Source organism: Amphibalanus amphitrite, unplaced genomic scaffold, assembly GCF_019059575.1.
Source record: "Amphibalanus amphitrite isolate SeventyFive unplaced genomic scaffold, NRLGWU_Aamphi_draft 000140F_arrow, whole genome shotgun sequence".
Taxonomy (NCBI): Eukaryota; Metazoa; Arthropoda; class Thecostraca; order Balanomorpha; family Balanidae; genus Amphibalanus; species Amphibalanus amphitrite.
This window is the reverse complement of record NW_024881635.1, coordinates 60116-81098: the sequence shown is the minus strand read 5'-3', so window position 1 is coordinate 81098 and position 20983 is coordinate 60116. Positions and strand designations below refer to the sequence as shown.

The 20983-nt window shown below is 45.8% G+C and overlaps 2 protein-coding genes across 2 annotated transcripts; one reads left to right on the top strand and one right to left on the bottom strand.

The window, feature by feature from the left end:
* The first annotated feature begins 344 nt into the window (after window positions 1–344).
* Window positions 345–12170, top strand: LOC122382460 (cardioactive peptide-like). The gene is made up of 6 exons (XM_043367814.1): window positions 345–429; window positions 4748–4838; window positions 6314–6377; window positions 6785–6918; window positions 7320–7388; window positions 10858–12170. The coding sequence occupies exons 2-6, from the start codon at window positions 4749–4751 to the stop codon at window positions 10891–10893; spliced, it is 393 nt and encodes a 130-aa protein (XP_043223749.1). The 5' UTR covers window positions 345–429; window position 4748; the 3' UTR covers window positions 10894–12170.
* On the bottom strand, window positions 11602–20983 carry LOC122382490. The gene is made up of 2 exons (XM_043367880.1): window positions 20957–20983; window positions 11602–11907 (listed from the first exon to the last, which is right to left on the bottom strand). The coding sequence occupies exons 1-2, from the start codon at window positions 20981–20983 to the stop codon at window positions 11602–11604; spliced, it is 333 nt and encodes a 110-aa protein (XP_043223815.1).

Below are 20983 nucleotides of genomic sequence, written 5' to 3'. Positions count from 1 at the left end.
GTAATTTATAGTTAGGTATTTGATTATGTTTGTTGAAATACCTTCCAAGAAAGAAACTTTAAAAAAGGTAGGTAATCATTTTCTTAGGTAGGTACCTACTGCTACCGTAAAATATAAGAAAGGGAAGATGGAAATGGACGAAACATTGTTCGCTTAAATGTAACGTTTTAATGTTTGGTGTGGCTTTGTTAAGAATATTAGTTGAGTAAATCATTTTATTAAAGTAAACCAATCGTTTAGACGTATTTCCCTCATATTTAGGAACGCCCACTGCTCAGGTAAGCTGACCGCTGCGTGGGTGAGCCGCCGAGTGCCAGTGCGCGCGCCGCCGGGCCCTCACGCTGAAATAGGGCTCGTCGCCGGCCTGCGGTCGCACTCCGCCCCGTGTGTCCGCCTGCCGTCCGCGTCTGCCGCGCCGTCGCCAGCCAGGTAGGAAGCGAACCCTATACAGATAAGCCTCAGAGCCGCCGGTCAAACCCTGTCACCCTCCTGGGCGATGTTTGTTACTCTAGAGGAGAATCGTCCCCTCACCTCAGAACTCAACAGATTCGTTGCGCCGATTATGTGAAGAATGAATTCCTTTGGTTTCATTTTTTTCGAATGAGGAAAGGTCCCAGACGGCAGACGGGTCTACCTGTGTAAAAAAAAAATATTGAATAGACGTCAAACTGGCCTACCTTGGTGTTCGTGCTAGGCAAATCAATCAGAAATACATCCTTCGCCGCTGAGTAACAGAAAAGAAACGGTCAAATTTCATTGCAAAGTGATTTTCTTCGAGTTATTTTTCTTTTCGATTTGACCTAATAAAAACAATTATCACCGTCGCGCTCTAAACTTTAATGCCTCACGGGTGTTGTTGCGTCTTGTGATAAGCACAACCTCTTTTCCCACGAAACTCTCAATTTATCTAGTGACGAACTACGTAAAGATGGTATTATAGCATTCAAAGACATGAGTATATTGCACGCCAATAAAGAACGAAAAACTACAGATTGAGAAAACGGCCAGGGTCTGTTTCCGGTTATTTAGCGGAGCGTCAGCCAAGTTCGTTCATAACTGTTCGTTCTACAGTTATGTACGTCTTGCGCTCCCTCATATGGTCGGATGCACAGCACAGTTGGCAGTCCTTTTCCACCTTGCTGGATCCACCATCATCATCATCATCATTCGTCATCAACATCATCATCATGTATTGCTAAGAGCAAGTCTCAAACAGGATATGCAGGGCGGCGCAAAAGCACTGCGTGCTTATATCGAAGCACCGCTCCCGTTGCCCATAGGTACATGCATGCTTCAAAAAATCACATACACCAAACAACCCTCTCACACACAACGCGCGCCCACTCCCCCATCCCGACGACCCAACGTATTTACAGCAGGGGTTTCTCAAATGCGCGGTGGTTGCGTTATGTACAGGAAATAAGCACTTCTACAAATATGAATTATGCTTCTAAACGCTTTGAAGATTTTATATACTTGTGTACGATCGCAATCACATGGCCGGACCAGCAGCAGCTTCACGACCAGCCACCGTGGCTACGTGGTGGTTGGTTGGTCCATTACACTCTTGTAATTGCATGTTAAAAATAAAAACTCATCTGTATCTAGTTCGGTAACTTACACGTGCTCTTCTAGACGGACAGTGTGCAGGGAAATCCTATACTCGCTTCCAAGACAGTCAGAGTCGACAATGCTGCCGTTATTTGACTAGAGGTGACACAGCTGTCATTTTGAACTGAAATACAGAAACCTAAACTAAGGTAGCAATAGCAGAGTTTTTTTTTGCGCTGACGGAAACACACAAATCATCATAGCTGGAATTTGGAAACTTAACACCTACTATAGCAGAATGTACCAGACCTCACTTTTCAGTCTATAATAATTTGTAGTCAACTGTAATCGTGAAATCATGCTTCTGCTTAAATCATGTGCTGAAGATGAATTTTAAAGCATAAAAGGTTGACAGCGAAATGTTGCTTAAGATGCTACAATGCAAGTAGTCATGATTTGAGTCAATATTTGATAAGTTCCGTCTAGCGAGGGACAGTGCGTAACGCTTCCACCCTTTACCACCCTTTCTTTCTTTGTGTCTATTAAAGTGTCCCCAAGGACCCAGTGGATACGTATCGGTTCGTTGCGAGCTTCGTTTGCCACCTCGTGCACCAAGCGAAATAATAATGCAAACGTTACATCGTGCGGCAGTAGGTACGTCTTGCAAACGCCTAACTCCTCTAATCAAGAAATTATCGGCTGAGCAATGGGCAGTGGTCATGTCAAATCAGCTGAGCCTCTATAAGCACCTGGTGCTCATTTTCCAAATTCGCCACGGTTCAGCGTTCCAACGCTTGGAATAAGAAATGTTGGGCAACATAATCCTGTGAAATTTGTGAGTGACCTTAGGACGTGATTAGCTTCTTATGGCTTAATTAAGGTCACTCAGTTTAAACGAACGAAACCCGCATGCACATAATTATGGTGAGCGCGAACCATGTATAGTTTTTAAAATACTTTTTCAGCTAAAACGTTCAAGCACATTTGATATCCGTTTGCGCATCTCCCTACAAGTCTCTGACGATATAATTTCTTGCTGTGCATTTTCACAGTTGTTAGCATTCCTGGTTTAAGTGCCCCTCTTGGCTCTTTGTCATTGAACTAAATCTGCTCTGCACATCAAGAGCTATCATTTTATTGCCTCCTATGACCTAATCAAATCGACAATGGTCACAGCATCAAAACACATCAATCAAGACATAAGCTCTGGATCTATCGGTAATGCAGGAGTTACCGGGGCGGCCAACGCCGCTCTGAGCCCGGCTCACTGACGTGAACAGCGCTTTTTGGTACGCACAGTCGGTGGGAGCACAATGAGATGAGCGCAGCCGTGACAGAATCGGTTGTGGGAACTGACATGCCAAGCCACTGTATTCTGCAAAAACAACACGCTGAGGAATGCTTTCTGACGCAAACAGCCAATCAGCCTTCGAAAAGGCAGTGAAATGCAGAGATCGGAGGGCTCTTCCAATAGCGTCTCACGGTCATGTCTGGAGAGGGGATAGCTGTTGCGCATAAGTCGCTTTGCCATTTTTTTTTTTTGTCACCAACTGGCCCCTCTTCCCGGCCGCATTTTTCAAATTTTCAAGGCGACTTCTGTCACGGTAGAAATGGTAGCCGTGTGCTCAAACTGGAACGATTAGCTACGCTGCCAGCAGCCGTATGCTTATCCCACGAACGCCGCGGACTGTGCAGTGTGCAGGCAGATGTCCCAACTGATCAGCAATGACATACTGTGTCATTTCGGCCTGGAGCATGTCAACTGTCTGGTTCAGCTCCTCGAGATAAAAATTTCAGACTTCATTTTGCGACGCGGCCGTTCGGGTGGACAATCTGTGTGAAACTGGCCATAGCTCCAGTGACCCATGACCCGAGGCCCGTTAGCAACCTCATGTCCCGTGGTCAAAGACCGTGCAATGCAGGGGTGCAACCAGAACCGTTATTTCTTGGGGTTATCAACGATTAGGCACCGGAAAGTGTTGTCATATAGGAAGAAGACAAAACCTTTGCCGGACCCTGTATGTAGTGCGCGGCGAGTCTCGTTTCATGTAGTTATGCTGTGCCGCCGGACAAGGAAGCACTGCGGCACAGCCTACCTACCTGGCGTTTCGTATACCAACCGTCACAGCCGTCCGTCGCGGCGCTGCAGCCGCGGATAGCGTGAATTGAGCGCTGGTTTTATAAAAGATTGACATTTAATGGCATATAATCTTTGTAGAAAGTTCTACTTAAAGTAGAACTCTCAAGCGACCATTTTCATTTAGCACTGCCCGCTACACATTCGTAAAATGCGTTTTTTTTTTTTACTGAGAATTCGCCGTTCAGTGTTATAGTATGCAGATTGGTGCCCATTTATACATTGATGCGTTAGGCGGTCGGCTGGCGATGAATGTGTGTTGACCTGGTGCGCCGCGGTGGCAGCGGATCGGGGGACCACCCCGCCTCGGCCCCGGCTCTGTCAGCGATCGGCCCTAATCACAGGGTGGGCGGCGGCCGGCTCCAACCGGCGCCTGCCCGTGGCGGTGATGGCCGCCGGATGCTGAGTGGCCTGAGATGCGACCGCCGGATGAGAGAGGTGCCACTCGTGCATCTTCTTGGACGAGTAGTCGAGCTGAAGCGGGGGGGGGGGGCACACAAAAGCCCACACAAACGCACATAACTCTTGACAATCAGGGTGACGGGTGTTTGTTTATGGGAGAATAATAGCAATGCTAAAAACGATGACAATACGAAAAAGGCTCGAAGCAATGATCTTGCATGCACAGCAACTTTCTACGATCGCCAGTATCACTGATTTTCGCTTCACCTGAGCTGTGAGGCCGTTAGTGATGTTGTTCACCGAGGTCATTGAAAAATAGCCTACAGTCTGTGATGTTTAAAAAATGTCCCAACTGGGCGACGGTACGCGGTGGGATTGAGATGCTGTATAGTCGACTACATAATGATGTTCCACTCCTCAGTAGCTATTAGTTGACCGGAGCGCTAAGTTGTGCCGTTTATCACGCAATTAAGCGTGTCGATTGTGAGCATTGGGACAAAGCTCTAATTTGTGAACTCAGCCCGTGTGATGCGGCACAGCCTACCACTCCAGGCAAATAATTGCCTGCGAAAAGTGGAACATCATTCTGTAGTCGACTTTACGAGTGGCAGTATGTATTATAATTGATGTGCACAAACTGTGTCTGTGTGCACGCAGAATGAGACCGGACAGGAGCGACACGGTGCTGCTCGGAGCTGTATTGTTGTGCTGCTGCGCCCTCACCATCGCCAAGACCATCCAGAAACGGGTGAGAATGACTACATAGCTGTATATATTGCCTCGTGGAATTAAGTCATGAAATGAAGCCAAACCTGCCGTTAACAGTAGGCCGTTAAATCTATCATCACGTTCTCAAAGGATTAAGATTTATTCACTACATAAGACGTGTAGAAAACGGTTCTTTAAGCCCAAGGCTGATATAATTCAGTCTTGTCAAATGTCCCTGCAATGTTGATCCGTCTGGCAGCCAGTATGGACGCATTTGATTTTGAGACAGGCAGTTCCCAGTACTTTGCGACATTTGTTTTGAGTGAGGCATTCGACTTTGTGATATTTTAGCCAGACCTGTGCCTGTCGGCATGCATGCATCAACTCCCAAAGGCAATGTTTGTGTTTCCTACATGCCGGGGTATGTCTTAAGCACAGCACGAGCCGGGCAGTAAAACTATGACCAAGAAACTGTCGGTGTCAAAATACCATGTTATTTGATAGGCCGGGCAGGAAACAAAAGTTTACTGCCCGAGTTTACTGCCCAGGGCAATGACCTCTAAACTACAGTTTATCGGATTAGCCCAGAGGTATAATTGATAGGGAATGTGTAATTGACATCATTATTGCATGATATTTGCCGCGTAAAATTAGAAAACTAACATTTATTGGTAAAAAAATATCTGTTCTGCTTATTAATGGTTTTGAAATGCTTAGTATTGGTTACAAAGCCAAAATTATGGCAAGATATGCTCCTATTAATCGAAATCCGTTATCGCTTGTTTCTTATCTTCGTTTGATATGTCCACTGATACCTTGGGCCTAAGTTATTGCGCTATTGTTTGACAGTTGTAGTCCTTTGCTCGAAACAAATATGTAAAATATGGAAAATATAATGTATTTCACGAAAGTTTAGCCATAGGTCATCAACAAAGTACGATTACATAAATAAAGAAAAGATTCTTGCAAGAGCACTGGAAAATTCACGTTTAATCACTAGGAATATTACACCTTCTACCTTCTTCTTGTTCTTATGTCGTGGCAAATTATTCATGCACATGATGTTCCTTGGATATCCAATTGTTGTGCCATTCTGAGTTGATATTTTCAGACTCGATTCTTTTTGAAGTGAGGTATTTTGATGCATTTTCTTCTATAAATTTCCTTTAAAGCTTTATCCACAGCAGTAGTGCAATCACTGTTCGGAAATTATGGACAAAACAATTGTATAAAAGTGTCACCAAAACCTGTCGAAACTACTTAGCATGTAGGTATGCGGCATGTAGGAAAAATCTTACTGACCTCGACTGACCTCAGCCGTACGAAATTATTTGGAAACTCGGTCTGCAAAATTTGACTCCGGCCCTCGTGCTTCGCACTCGGGCCTACGTCAATTTTGCAAACCTCGTTTCCAAATAATTTCGTCGGCCCGGTCAGTAATATATATTCTTGCGGGCATCCTTTAACTAACTGATAAGGGGATATACAGACAATGATTCCGTTTTTCTTTCGCAGGAAATTAGTCCAGACATGTTGTTTCAAGCAAAAGACAAGCGGCCATTCTGCAACGCTTTCACGGGTAAGATGTACTATCGGTATACTTATAACTTACGTGCTAAATGCATGCATCATGCATACGCCACTTTTATCTCGATTGCTTATTGGTCCAAGCCACTTCAGTTGTGACTGACGAATGCCCAGCAGGTCGGCGCTTCGCTGAGTCCCAGCTCACCCAAAGTGGAAACGAAATGCTTCACCATTGTGCGACTGCGCCTCTCCGATCAGTGCTACCGTCCCTCTAGCTCTCCAGAACAAATCATTTGTAATGGATTCAGATCTGATGGCTGCGGGCGTGAGGGGACTGACTGCACTGCCCCTCCCCCTGGCCGTATTTCCAGGCTGCGGCCTGATAATGTTCGGCAGGCGCAGGCTGCGGCCATAAGCGTGATTATGTTTATAGCGCGTGATTGCGATTTTGTTCGGCAGGCTGCGGCCGTAAGAGGTCGGACCTATCGCTGCTGGAGGAGGCCGCCGGCGGACCTCCCCAGCCGCCGGCCGGCGCCGACTCGCGACTCTGGGAGGACCTGCTGGCCACCCTGCTGAGGGCTCGTCAGGACCAGGCACGTGAGCTGCGCCCAGCCGCCGCTGCTCGGATCACCTCGGTCCGAGCAGGGCGTGAAGCGAGGCAGAACATGGGCTCGAAGCTCTGAGATCGTTTATCGCTAAGGCAGCCTAAAAAGTTACCTCAAATCACGATGCTTGATATTTTCGGATTAGGTTACCCCTTTTGGTCTAAAATGAGTTTTTCAAAGTCACAGCAATTGAAATGGGGAGGAGATATTAGCTGATGCGGTCACTGTTCATGGTGCACCGCCGCGGCACCGCCACTCCTATAAGTAGAAATAGTCCTTCCTAAGTCCTAATCGGGAGCACCCTCCGTCGTACGGTGTGTGGCGATCGCCCCGTCATCTGTTGGCGGGCTCGGCGGCTCCCTACTGATTGAGATCGGTGTGTTTCGCAGGCGGCGCCCCAGTACTACCGGGGTCGGAGGAGCGTGCCGGAACAGGCGGCCGTAGCACCGGTACAGCAGGTCAGTGGACGGCACAATCTCTCTTGAAAGAACCGATACACGGTGAAACGGTGTGATCAAGCCCGAACGAGGGAGGACTGCTAAACTTGAGATTCACCGAACCACTTGACCTGGGGATGGACGAGGATGTCGGGGAGGAAGGCGAAAGAGAGGGTCGAGCTGATTTTAGCCGTCTGTTCACCATTGCGCCCTTTCCCCGCTTATCGTTAGAGAGACAATCATTTATATACCCCAGCCACCGCCGCGCCGTCCAGAAAGATGGCATTGGATGCCAGCGGGAGGCAATGCTTTCCATTTTTTGTTTTCAGTTAGGGCGCATGAGCCTCCGATGTGTTTCACGTCTCATCGCCATGGCCTCTGTGCTCCACGCTGGCCGTGGCCTTATTGCATAATGCATCAGTCCTCGTGCGTCACTGGGCTATCCGGCTGTTTATAATGCATGGAGGACAACCGTTTTAAAAGGTAGCAGCGGTTACTGGAGGCATGTCGGACGTGTCCCTTCTTAGCCGCGTCATTGTCCAATGATGATACTGTTCCTTTATTAATTTCTCGTCAGGTGTTTGAAGACATTAGTAGTCGGTCATTGGTCGCAGCCTACCTAACTTCATAGTTAAATTCATTGTTAAGTGTCCTAGTTATTTACGTGATGGCTACCAACTAATTCGTGTTTTACACCTGCATGTCTAAAGGTACGTTTTTTTTTGCGTAGTAGGTATGAAATATGAAATTTAGAAAAAAATATTAATAAGTTCTTGTAACTTTAGAAATGACCAGTCACCCCTAAAGATAACTTAAACTATGATTGAATAGAGCATATTCTCAACGTTTTTTTTTTTAACTAAGATGGTCTTACTCCCCCTTTTCCTTTGGGCTACGCTAAGGTGAAAAGCGATTTGAAACCAAATATTATGGCTTAATTGCTTGACTTGGTTCATTATTTTCAAAGCACCCAGGTGAATATGGCAAAAAAGCTAAAACATTTGTTTTTTTATTTAAATAAACTTTCAAATCATTGTATAGGAGGATGGAAGAGTGAAAATGTTTATATTACTTATATGCCGCTGACGAAGTGACAAGAATACAGTCGCGAAACTGTCCGGAAAAGCCGAGTACTTTAATCTTATTTCTTTATTTTTGCTGAAAACAATTAGGAAAAAATAGACATTAAATGAGCTTAATGAGCTTGTAAAACTAGTTAACATGTGATAGGCTTTACAGGTGTGAGCCAACCATGCAAAGAGCGGACGTTTTTCACCTGAATACGTTACCACTTTGGTATGCTCTGTGTCCTTCCATTTATTTATTCAATATTTCCCCCCGTGTGTTTGTTAAATCCGATCAGGAATTAAAAAGCGACTGCAGTTATGTGACGACTAAGGCTATTATGAGTTGTGCACGTCAAAAGGGATTCATGCATTCAAGCAGCATTATAACTACATATTTTATGAATTCCGCGAAACAGTAGGATTTGACAATCTCTCCCAATTGTCACTGCCGACTGGAGTCCGTTTGGCTCCACAAGCTAATGAGTTCAGAATGCGTGTGAAATGGAAACAAGTCACAAAACGTTTTGACACTCTCGGGTGAAAGGAAAAACATGATATCTATCCGTCGTTTGTGTCGAGCCCCCAGTCAGGTGGTGCCACACCCAGGAAACCATTGATTTTCGTGCATTGTCCGCATCAGAGCGGTCCAAACAGGGGAGCGGCAGCTGCACGCGTCCTCAGACGGCCTTTTCTTACCGAGCCATTGTGACGCAGGCAGCTCTGTAGTCACGTTGCCATGGTTACCGTGGGCTGACATTTGACACAGCAACGCACAGTTCCCGTGAACCGTCGCCTCTGACGTGTCTACGCCACTTGTCTTACAACGGGCGAACCCTTGATATTGTTTTATTTTCTATTTGCTCAAAACTAAGTTATATAGGGTAGAGTGGGGCAAAGCGCCCACCCTAACTTTCCAGCCCCAGTATCTCTTTATCTTACAAATTTGAAAGACAACTAGGTAGCTGATCTGGTAGCTCATTACCTTGGCTTTCTTCGAATAACACATCAGAAACAAGTGGCATGCATGGTTTTTGAGATATGCCATCCGAATTGAGAGGACTACAAATCGGGCGTTTTGCCCCACACATGGGGCATAACGCCCATATGAGTGGGGCATAACGCCCAGTCCTGAACGTTTCATTACACGCTCGGTACTCTGACAAAAGAATGCAGTATTTATCATTTCTCATTTTGTTTGACTTTAAATCGATAGATTACACCACCAAACACATCTTGAACACTGTTGTTACCACCCCACTCCTCATTCAGTCAACGGGCTGTCACCGCCTTAAAGAGCGGAGATTAGTTCGTGCGAATAAATTGTTCCAGGCGATACTAACCAGTATATTGCATATTTCATAAGAATCCTGAGCATTAGAAACGTATCCCGACACTCACTTTCAGCCAAAAATGTTCGCAAATACCCGTACTGTATAACTCCCATTAGGGGTAAAACGCCCATGATGGGCGTTTTGCCCCACACCAAAGTGGGCGTATTACCCCAACAGCACATTCAAAACGAAGTCCACCAAAATTAAGCGTGTGACGATTGTGTTACAAACCAGTAAATGCTCAAAACGTAGCTTAAATCCGTGGGTTCTGCGTAGCTAAATTTCACTGCCTACTTTAATCTCTGTCAGACAAAGTTTTAGTAGTATGAAAACATGTAATATCTAAGAATTGTCTGAAATAAACTAATCTTTATCTTACGTCCAGAACAACCCACTTGTAGAACCGAAAAAGGGGGCAAAAGTAGATTCCTGCTCGTTCTTGAAAATGGCTATCGAGAATTCTTCGAAAAGTCGAGCACTTCATAAAAAAGAGGGGTGGGCGTTTGACCCGCCCTGGGCGCTTTGCCCCACTCTACCCTAAGTTACAAAGCGCATGAAATCAGCAAAACAAACAACATTGCATGAGGCGGTGAGAAAGAAAAAATGCATGTCAACTAAGTGCAAAATACATAGGTACATGTTTCAACGGTGCACACAGACACGACAGACATGCAGGTGCTGGATTGGAAATCATGTCACGGACACGCACTGAGACAAAAGAACAGACCACAATTTCTTCACATTTATCATTCTTAATGATAATGAGTTGCTTGAGTTGCAGGTGAAAACCAAAGTTTGCTTCCCCTACCCGAGGGGCGTTATGGAAGAGGCATTGACGGTTAAAACGTCGAATTCAATCGGCTTCTAGAATCAGGGTATCGTCAGAACTGGTTGTTTCAGCACATATAATTTAACTAAATAGTGTTTTCGGCCTTCCCATAATGACTTCCGATGACTCGCGTTAATGACGTGCTATAAATAATGGCACAAGTCCAATAAGGCTAGCGTTCTTCCATACGCCATCCAGTTTGAAATAGCCTAACGAATTTTACATTATATTGTGAAGCTGACACGTCTCTGTCTGCTTATCAGGTCAGTGAGCCGCGGGTGGCGGCGACGGCTCGCTGAGGACCGCGACCTGACCTGACCCTGCCGCGGGCCAGGCCCTGGGCGCTGGGGTTGAGCGCTGACCACGGAGGCTGAGCGCTGACCGCGGGACTGGCCCGCACTGACCCCGTGCCCACGGCGTCTCGGTGCAGCGACAGCCCCCAGTGACGCGCACACGGCTCTCAAATCATCAGCCAGTCCGACCGACTGGTTCAATGGAGGCGCGCATCGAGTGTTATGTGACGCCTGCATCCAATGGGAGCGGCTAATACAGTTCCAGTTGCATTGGGCGAGAACGTCGCCACATTTTGTCTCTTCCGGTCGTATAAGCGTACTGGGCGAATCCCCTCGCCGATGTCCACCACATGAGTGTTTTATGTAATATATGGAAATAAATTTTTAAATGTCAACAACCGTCAACCAATAACCATGAAATAATCGAACGGAAACAATGTTGCATGTTCATACAAGTAGATACTTGCTTAGGGCTTACTTAATCTTATTCGTGACTTTGACAAAACCTTGACGTGATTAGAAATACTTATACAAATAGGAGACAAACGATTCACCCATAAGACCGGCTACTACCCGGCATTAAGGACTTACAGGACGTTGCAGGTAAGCCCGACACTTGAGAGGCAAAATACGAAATCGGCAATGAAAGCATGAATATTGCACACACAGGCCTGGCATTTTATTCAGCACCAGTTCGAGTCATATGCTGCACTTCTACTCGATGTAACCGCCGTCGGCGGCGACGACCATCTCAAGCCGAGGGCGAAATGATTCGCACGCCTTGGCGACCGTGTCCTTGTCTACGGCGGCGAACTCTGCCACGATGGCGGCCTTGAGAGAGTCGACGGTATTGTGTGCGTGCTTTTTGGTCTTGGCCTCGATCACGACCCAGAAGAAATACTCGAGGGGGTTGCAGTCAGGTGAGGAGGGCGGCCACAAGTCCGGCGACCAGTGGTGAGGGACGTTGTTGAGCAGCCACGACTGCGTCGTCCTGGCCTTGTGCGCCGGGGCGGAGTCTTGCTGGAAGACGTAGGGGCGTCCGTTGGCACGCCCCTACGGTGTTTTGGGGGAGGCAATTGATCATAGAGATGTAACATACTGCCCAAACTTTTCATCGTGAGCATAGCACTCGAATAAACACGTTTTTTCCAAGTGTCGGATTTACCTGCAACGCCCTGTACTTACTATAAAACGTCAATACCTGCCTAACATGTCAGTGGAAATGAGGATCTAAAAAGCCGAGGAAATAAAACGGTGGCTAATCACGCCACTCTCGAATTCGAGCGCTGTCTGTGTATGTAGAGTGTTCCTGTATCAACATACGAACGATAAAAAAGTGAACAGAAAAGGCTGAAACCTCACATCAGCCAATACAATGACATCAACCTTAAGCGACCATTACTGAACGATCAAGCTATACGGCTCGATAATGACATTAACCACTGCTGGCCTTGGATCGATAGGCGTTTGGGAGTCGGCTTATTAGAGTGTCTTGTATGATGGGCTGCAAATGGAGCTTTCCGCTAACACACGACCGGATGGCTCGGTAGCAGCGGACTGGACTGAACTGACGCTGGCGGACAATGAACTCCTGTCGACCGCACAGGGCAAACCTCTTCTATATTGGTTAACCCGCCGTCTTGCAGTTATCACCATTTAGGTACTTGATTATCTATAGAGTGAATATTTAACTGAGGGTGTGAGACTCCTGAATACGAGAAGGCACTGAAATAAGCAAACGAACGAACGCATATAACGAGCAAAACGAAAAAAGAAACAAAAACAGAAAAGGCAAGAGCAAAGCAGGATGAATGCAATGCTTGGAAGACTTAGGACACTTAATGACTATCAAAACGGTCGCATGGGTGAAACTTTGACATCACCATTGGGGTCCCAAACGTCCAAGGGGGCCTCCATTTAGTGGGGGCCTCCAAGCAATTAGGGGCCTCCAATTGCGGAAGCGGTAATTTACGAGCCACGCCAGGGCCTCCTCTAAGAAATTTTCATTGGGGGACCAGAGGCTCAGAAGCCAAACATGGGGTACCCCCAAATCCAGTTTTCTCATCGGATTTAGGCCACTTATTTTTCGTCACAGCTCTGATGCCATGATTTTTTTTTAATATCGATAAAGAAATGGTAGGTCACCTGACCCTACTGGTGGATCCAGGCCAGCAGGGTGACATTGTATGTAAATATCCCCCGCGGCATCCGAAATCGACGAAAATTTCTGGCTTTTTCACTTTTGACAATAAAACACAATGCCTTTATAATAGAAAAAAAATTAACGGCACAGCATTGCGCAAGGAATCTAGCCGTAAGCCGACCCCAGAAAGTGTGAGGGTTAACCTTCGCCGGCACCTGGGGGGAGGGTCGCCACCCCCAAGTTAGTTTTTCTGCTCTACACTTAACATTTTTAAAGCTAGAAACCTGATTTTCTTTGTATAGCTGCTTTTCTATCTTTTCTCAGCGTCCATTGAAAATTTCAAGCTTCTGCGGCATTTGGGTTTGGAGATATGACCTTGTTCTTCAGGTCATGTCATGTCCTAAATGACGAATACCCAATATCTTGCGATGGCTATGGGCCTTGTGAGCTTTTGACACGCTGATTTCGGCTTTTTTTTGCCAGTCTTACCTCCCACCTATCATTGAACATGTTGTTCTGCGATGTACAGATGTCAGAGTCAGGGTCAAGGTCAACCTAGGTCATCTAAAATTATTGCGCTTTAGGCAAGCTGAATTTACTTTTCGTGAAGTTTCTTTGACTGTATGTTTAGTAAAAGCTTCTCAGTTCATGATCAAGTGTAATAGGGACACACAAACCGATCTGTGCACACATCAGTACATACACAGACATACACAGACATACAAACACATATCATTGACCTTGACCTAACTTGACGTGAAATGACCACAGCCAGCAAATTAGTCGGATAGTGTGACAAAGAGCTGTTCTAGCTCGCTTGGCACTAATACGGCAGCGTCATCGGTATATGATGGGTTGGCCCGCTGCTTGTGTAGGTATCTTATTCGACATCACCACAATTTTTTCTTACAAGATTTTAAGCCTTGCGGTCAAGAGCAACAGATTCTTTGGGAAGTGACGAATCCAATGATACCAATTTTACCTCATCAGGTCAGTCATTGACCTTCCAGGTCAGGTCAAACTAAAGAATGTTGCTGTTTGGGGTCACCGTTGCCCGTTGGAATATCACGTGCGCTGCTCATCATGTACCGATGACGCTGCCGTATTGTGGTGCCAAGCCAGCTAGAACCTCTTTGTCACACTATCCGACTAGGTTTTTGCTGGCTGTGGTCATTTCAGGTCAAGTTAGCTCAAGGTCAATGACATGTGTTTGTATGTCTGTGTGTGTCTGTGTGTACGAGTATACTGATGTGTGCACCGACTGTGAATGTGTCCATATTACATGAGATCATGAACTGAGAAGCTTTTGCCAAAAATACAGTCAAAGAAACTTCACGAAAGTAAATTCAGCTTGCCTAAAACGCAATATTTTTAGACGACCTAGGTTGACCTTGACCCTGACCCTGGCATCTCTACATCATTGAACAACATGTTCCATGATAGGTGGGAGGTAAGACTGACAAAAAAGGCCGAAATCAAGGTGTCAAAAGCTCACAAGACCCAACGCCAACGCAAGATATTGGGTATTTGTCATTTGGGTTATGACATTACCTGAAGAATAAGGTCATATCTCCGAAACCAAAAACCACAGAAACTTGAAATTTTCAGTGGATGCTAAAAAAGGATAGAGCAGCAGCTATACGAAATATCCGACTTCTAGCAATCAAAATGTTTAGTGCAGAGCAGAAAAAAAACTACCTAGGTCGGGGTGGGGGGTGTGGCAACCACTGCCCCCCCCCCCATGTGCGGACGAGGATTAGGGTAAGGTGCCTAATTAGCGACCCCCTTAATTTGAACCGTCATTGCTCACGCTCTGTGGGTGCCACTGTGCTACTGGCTTGATTTTCGGAAAGATCGTTCATTTTTCTATTAAAATATAGTCATTTTCTGCCCTAATATTCACTAACTTATTTGTAGTGAGCATTTTGGCAAACCATTGCAAAAAACGCTAATAGGGAACTCTTCCCGATTAGCGACCGGGGAGGGTCGCTAATAAGTCTATGGGTTTCCCCATATTAAAAATGGCAAAAAATACGACGCCTGAAAAGATGAAATATGATCTAAAAAAGGTAACCTATTCGCAAAGCACTCAATCACTCGAACAGGAACGTTTATCCAACACATTTACGTAAGTAAAAACTGATCACGTTATGCACCGAAGGCGAAAAGAAGGCGGAAACCCAAATTTTGCGGGCTATCTTGCATGATATTCCAGGTCCGCGCTGAATTCGGCACCCCTGCAGTCGGTGACGACATTTGGCATCCCCTGCCACACATTGCAAGCTTCAGCAACACCTCATTTTCATTTCTCTCTTTTCCTATTTCTTTCCCTTCTTGAGCTATTTGCGACCATGTCAGGCGCAAATAGGAAATATGAGTTGCGACACATTTTTAACCGCCATGCTGTGCACAGTTGAGCGATTCACTATGGGAAAACGGCAATCAATTAAAAAAGGAATGTCGATTCAGAATAAAAAAAGGTGCATCATCCTAATGTGCATCGCTTTTCATCAGAGAGGGCCCAAACACACACGTTTTGGATAAGAAACTCGTCATTTTTATTTAAACTCACCTGAAACGTCCCACCAGAAACATCGACGACCGGAAAATAATTTCACTTGATAACCAAAGTATGGCTGACCTTTTGACGATGTTTTTACCCCGTTTTCTCCTGCCAGTTTTTCTGTAGGGAGGTAGGTCGCAAATCGGAAAGGGTCGCTAATTAGGCACCTTACCCTACCTAAGTAATTTGAATATCAGGAAAATAATTTATTAAATCAGGTATTCCAACAGAGTCCCGCTTTTTTATAGGTGACCTCCGATTTGTGTTGCATCTAAGTTACCCAGGGGGCCTCTTATTTGTAATTGTAGGTACAGTACAGAGAGCCTCCTACTTCGACTACTTGCACAGAGAGCCTCCTAGCGTACATACGGCTAAGCTTCTACAGCGCCGGTCTCTTGTACGTACAGAGAGCCTCCTACTGTTACAGAGGGCCTCCTGTTTGTCTAGGGGGCCTCCTATTGGTTAACGGCGCCTCCTATTTGTCCAAGCGGCCTCCTATTCGTCTATGGGACCTCCTATTTGTCCAGGAGGCCTCCTGTTTCTCCAGAAGGTCCCCTATTTATCCAGGGGGCTTCTATTTTCCAGGGGGCCTCCTCTTTATCTAGGGGGCCTCCTACGTGTTCAGGGGCCTCCTATTTGTCCAGGGGCCTCCTATTTATCCAGGGGTCTTTTATTCGACTAGGAGTCTCATATTTGTGCAGGGGCCTCCTATTTGTCCAAGGGTCTCCTACTTGTCCCGGGGCCTCCTTTTTTAAGGGACTCCTTTTTGTTAAGGGAGCCTTCTATTTGTCCAGGGGGCCTCCTATTCGTACAGAGAGCCTCTAGCTCCTACTTGTCCATGGAGCCTCCTATTTGTTCAAGAGGTCCCCTATTTGTCCAGGGGGCCTCCTATTTGTCCAAGGGACCTGTTATTTTTCTAGGGGGCCTCTTTGCCCAAGAGGCCTCCTATTTGTCCAGCGTGCCTCCTACATGTTCAGGGGGCCTCCTATTTGTCCAAGGGGCCTCCTATTGGTTAAAGTAGCCTCTTATTTTCCAAGCGGCCTCCTATTTATCCAGAGGGCTCATATTTTTAGGGGGCCTCCTCTTTATCCAGGGGGCCTCCTTGTTCAGGGGGCCTCTTAATTGTCCAGGGGCCTCCTTTTGTGAAAGGGGCCTCCTATTTGTCCAGGGGGCCTCCTTTTGTGAAAGGGGCCTCCTTTTTGTCTAGGTCTAGGACCTTCTATTTGTCCAGGGGGCCTCCTATTTTTGCAGGGGCCTCCTATTTGTACAGAGGGCCTCCTACTTGTCCATGGGGCCTCCTAACTATTTGTCCAGGGGCCTCCTTTTGTGAAAGGGGCCTCCTGTTTGTCTAGGTCTAGGACCTCCTATTTGTCCAGGGGGCCTCCTATTTTTGCAGGGGGGCCTCCTATTTGTACAGAGGGCCTCCTACTTGTCCATGGGGCTTACTATTTGTCTAGGGGCCTCTTATTTGTCTAGGGCCTCCTATTTGTCCAGGAGGCCTCCTACTTGTCCAGAGAGCCTCCTATTTCTCCAGGGGACTTCCTGTTTTCCGGGGGCCTCCTACTTGTTCAGGGGGCCTCCTATTTGTCCAACAGGGCCTCCGATTTGTCCAAGGGGCCTCCTATTTAAACAGAGAACCTTTTATATGAATATCGGACCTCCGTTTGCAAAGTAGCTGATGCGTCTCGGGGGCCTCCACTATTGGGGTCCCAAAATGACAATTGGGGTCCCAAATGTTCGCATTGGGGTCCCACATGGGACCTCGAAAGTATATAAAGTTACACCCATGAACGGTGCAACCCGGACGCTGTGCGGCTGAGTATCATTAGGTGGGCTGTGGTCGAAAGGGTGCTAAACAGCTTAACAACTCGCGAAGGCATGAGCCAGCAGGCCTTATTTCTTCACTAAATCTTCCAGATTTTCTAATTCTATAACGATTTACAATCCAGCATAATAAAAAGCTATCTTAACAAATTGATTGTGTTGGCTAGATAAATATTTAGCAAAATATCACATCAGTCACGCACATCACCATAACGGAAACCAGCGACGCAGATAGGTAAGTCATGTTAGGGAATGCGCGGCACGAGTTGCAGCAATGGAGTCGTTATTGGTTTCGCCCACGCGGCCGACACACGGCAGCCATATTAGGTCGCCGTAATTGCTCATCTGAATATGTTATGAATCTACCCATGTTGACGTCATTAGCTCGAAGCCATTTTGTATAAACGATCGAAGCTACATATAGGTAGTGCAGCGCAGTTGTGGCTTCGCAAAATGACTCACCGTGTGGACGCATAACTATAGAATGTCTTCGATAACACAGTCTGTCGGAATAGCTTTGTTTTTCGTTCATTCTATCAGGACAGCCAACATTAACTTTGACTCTGAAACTTCAAAGTGACAGCGTAACGCTTCCTTGGTTTAGAATGTTCCATTATGGATGCAAGGTCGCCATTACAAGAAAGTCGCCACATTTTACCGACGAGTATGATCGTAATAATCGCTTTGAAACGAAAGAAGAAAAGTAGCCAGTGGAATGTCAGTACGGTGTTTTATTTATAGCTCCTTGATCAATGATCAGCTATGGATAGCTCGCTTCGTCGAAAAAAACGCCGTATGGGACTATAACGGCCTTGCACATTCACACAATCACATAAATATAGCACTCAGTCACATAGTCACACTGGTCACCAGTGGTTTACTTATTACTCAAACAACAATCACAAACAAACCCAATCACAACGCTAACAAAAGTACAACTCATTGGATAAATAAGGACCAGATGATAATGACTTGACTTGCCGCAATATACCAAAGTCTGTGGACGGTCAAACAGACGTTTTATGGCTCGCAATAGGTAGCTTGGTGTCGATACACATTCCGACTGACAGTGAGCGTACATATATACAGTTAAACAGAATGGCTTACTTACAGAATGATGTTCCGTTGCTTACAGGCATTCGGCTGCCTGTAATGGTAGGCTGTACCGCAATACACAGGCTAAGTGATACACCGTAAACCTGTGCCGTTACGCGCGCCAATGAGCCATACACACTTAGTTGCGTGCTAAGCGGCACAACCTAGCGTTCCAGTCAACCTATGGCTAGTGAGGGTTATGACATTTTGTAGTCAGCTTGTGTGATGTCCGTGATTCAACCCCCGTTGCCCATACTGCCCGGGTTAGAATCCGGGCATGTTCGTGCCGGCCGTGTTACTACTGCCCGTATTCGTGCTGACCACGTATGTGCCGTAGCATCGTATAGTGGACATTTACTTATTGAATGATAAATTCCGGCTGTGCCGGCCAGATACAGTCCAAAATAAAATATAAAGCCACTGTTACATAAAATCCGCCGGTAAAGTCCTTTGACAGCCAGGCGGCCAGGCTCTGATGGAATACATCAAGGTAGGCAATGACTGCATTAGAGATCGCTTTCAACATCATCGGCTTAGCTCTTCAACCTTTAAATAAAGGGCTCGCAGACATGCCTGTGGGTGCTGCAGAACAAAACAAATAGGTAACTGTCAATAATGGTGCAGTAAATAGCATGAATCATGATAATCTAATCATATAAGTTTATTATCATTTATCTTATACCTATTACGTTTACATCGATGAAAGTAGCATTGGTACGAAACTAATACTTGGTCCGAAGCAAATATACATACACTTTGCATACACTTTATATATACACTTTGCATACACTTTGAGCAAATGAAAATCATTACCTACATTTTAAAAGTACCTTGGTGTTACCAATCCTCGTATTGCAATTTGCAAGGAAAATGGGTGAAGGATATAATTGCACATCAGCCGTATTTACCTTTTAACCCGTTAATGGCTCTACAGCCTCCAGTTTTTCTGCAATATCTTCTAAGCCGCTGAACGTGTCAACTTGGTCCAAACGTGTCAGTTTTTTAGCTAAATCAAATTTCTTTGCATGAGAGGACTAAGAGTACAAAGGCAAAGGGCTATCAAATGCTATCACGAATTTTCAAAATTTTGAAAATGCTGAATTTTATTTATAACAAGTTTTAAAATTATAGTTTTATTTTTCAAAAAGTTAATGACTTTCAAAAAATCGGAATATATGTGAAAAACACATGCCCATGATTTAGGTACCTCAGCAAGTTTTAACCCGTTATATCTAAAAATAACCAACTTATACGCATTATAGTAAAAAGTTCACTATTTAATTTTTTCAAATTATTTTTTTTTCAGCACGTTTTTGACATCGCACATCGATATAAATAGCATCATCGTGTTCCTAAGCTCAAACTGCATCTGACAGACCTCGTTTTTGTTGAAAGTTACAACTTCAAAATTTGCCCTTTTTTGACCTAAAAGTGACCTGATCCCAGCTATATTCAGCTGAAAAATTGTCTCAAATGACACAGACGACACTGTATTCGAAATCTATGGCTGAAATAAACCATAAAACATGTGTCATGTGACCTATACCTACCTGATATAAAATTTCCGTGACCTAGGATGACCTGGCCTTGACCTGAACAATTTGGAGCACAAGTTCGGTACCCATGGATATCTAAGGCATACATCAAGAAGTGTGTAACCCAAAAATGAGACAGATCGGACCTGTTATCCGGCGGCCAGAGCCTAAATCGTGAAAAGCCAAAATGTTGATACCTTTTACTTTGACCTGACCTGTGACGTCATCGATGACCTCGAGGTCAATAGAATTAAAGTTCGTTCAACAGTTTTCCCAGGGCTATCAGACGTCGCTTGAATTTTGACGATCGGCCCAGTGGTTTCGGAGATAGGAGGTGGGCTCTGTAGAGCCCCCCCCCCCCCAGTCAGCCGCGTTATGGAAAATACCCCAGTCATGCGCGGTTTAATTAAACTGCATCAATCAACAGCGTCCGCAAAGGCCCGTATGATCACATGATGGAATCGGAGGCCATTAAAAAAAAAATGGACCGCAGCGCGCATGGATGGCTGCACATGGACGCATCATGATCCACGTCAATCAGGCGACGCTTAGTGTAACTCCCACGCCCCCCCCCCCCCCCACACGCGTGCCTAGACTAACTCGTCTCTTAGGACGCAACCGCAAGCATCAATGCCTTTCGATAGCTTGTGAGCCGTCAGTCAGTGTACAATGTCCAATTTTTTTTTTTTGATAATTTAGACGGTTGAAGTTTAAGGTCACGTTACCAGAATTCCCAAAGAAGTAGGTAATTTATCAGATAAGATGCACCCTTGCTTTGCCCTTGATTGAAGACCAATGTCGATCAATTTGCCATTTCTATCCATTCCTCGGCCGCATTGTCCGTTTGGGAAGTAGGGCTGAGGTGACGTCCGCCGTGATGCCGGTCGATGGCCCCGCCGCAGCGCTCGCCGTGCCGGAGTCGGTGGCGGGTCTCAT

Coding starts and splice junctions, on each gene's coding strand:
- LOC122382460 (XM_043367814.1), top strand. CDS start 4,749: ATGAGACCGGACAGGAGCGACACGGTGCTGCTCGGAGCTGTATTGTTG. Junction 6,378..6,784: donor ATTCTGCAACGCTTTCACGG/GTAAGATGTACT, acceptor TTTGTTCGGCAG/GCTGCGGCCGTAAGAGGTCG. Junction 7,389..10,857: donor CCGTAGCACCGGTACAGCAG/GTCAGTGGACGG, acceptor TCTGCTTATCAG/GTCAGTGAGCCGCGGGTGGC.
- LOC122382490 (XM_043367880.1), bottom strand. CDS start 20,983: ATGAGACCCGCCACCGACTCCGGCACG. Junction 11,908..20,956: donor CCGCCACCGACTCCGGCACG/GCGAGCGCTGCG, acceptor TACGTCTTCCAG/CAAGACTCCGCCCCGGCGCA.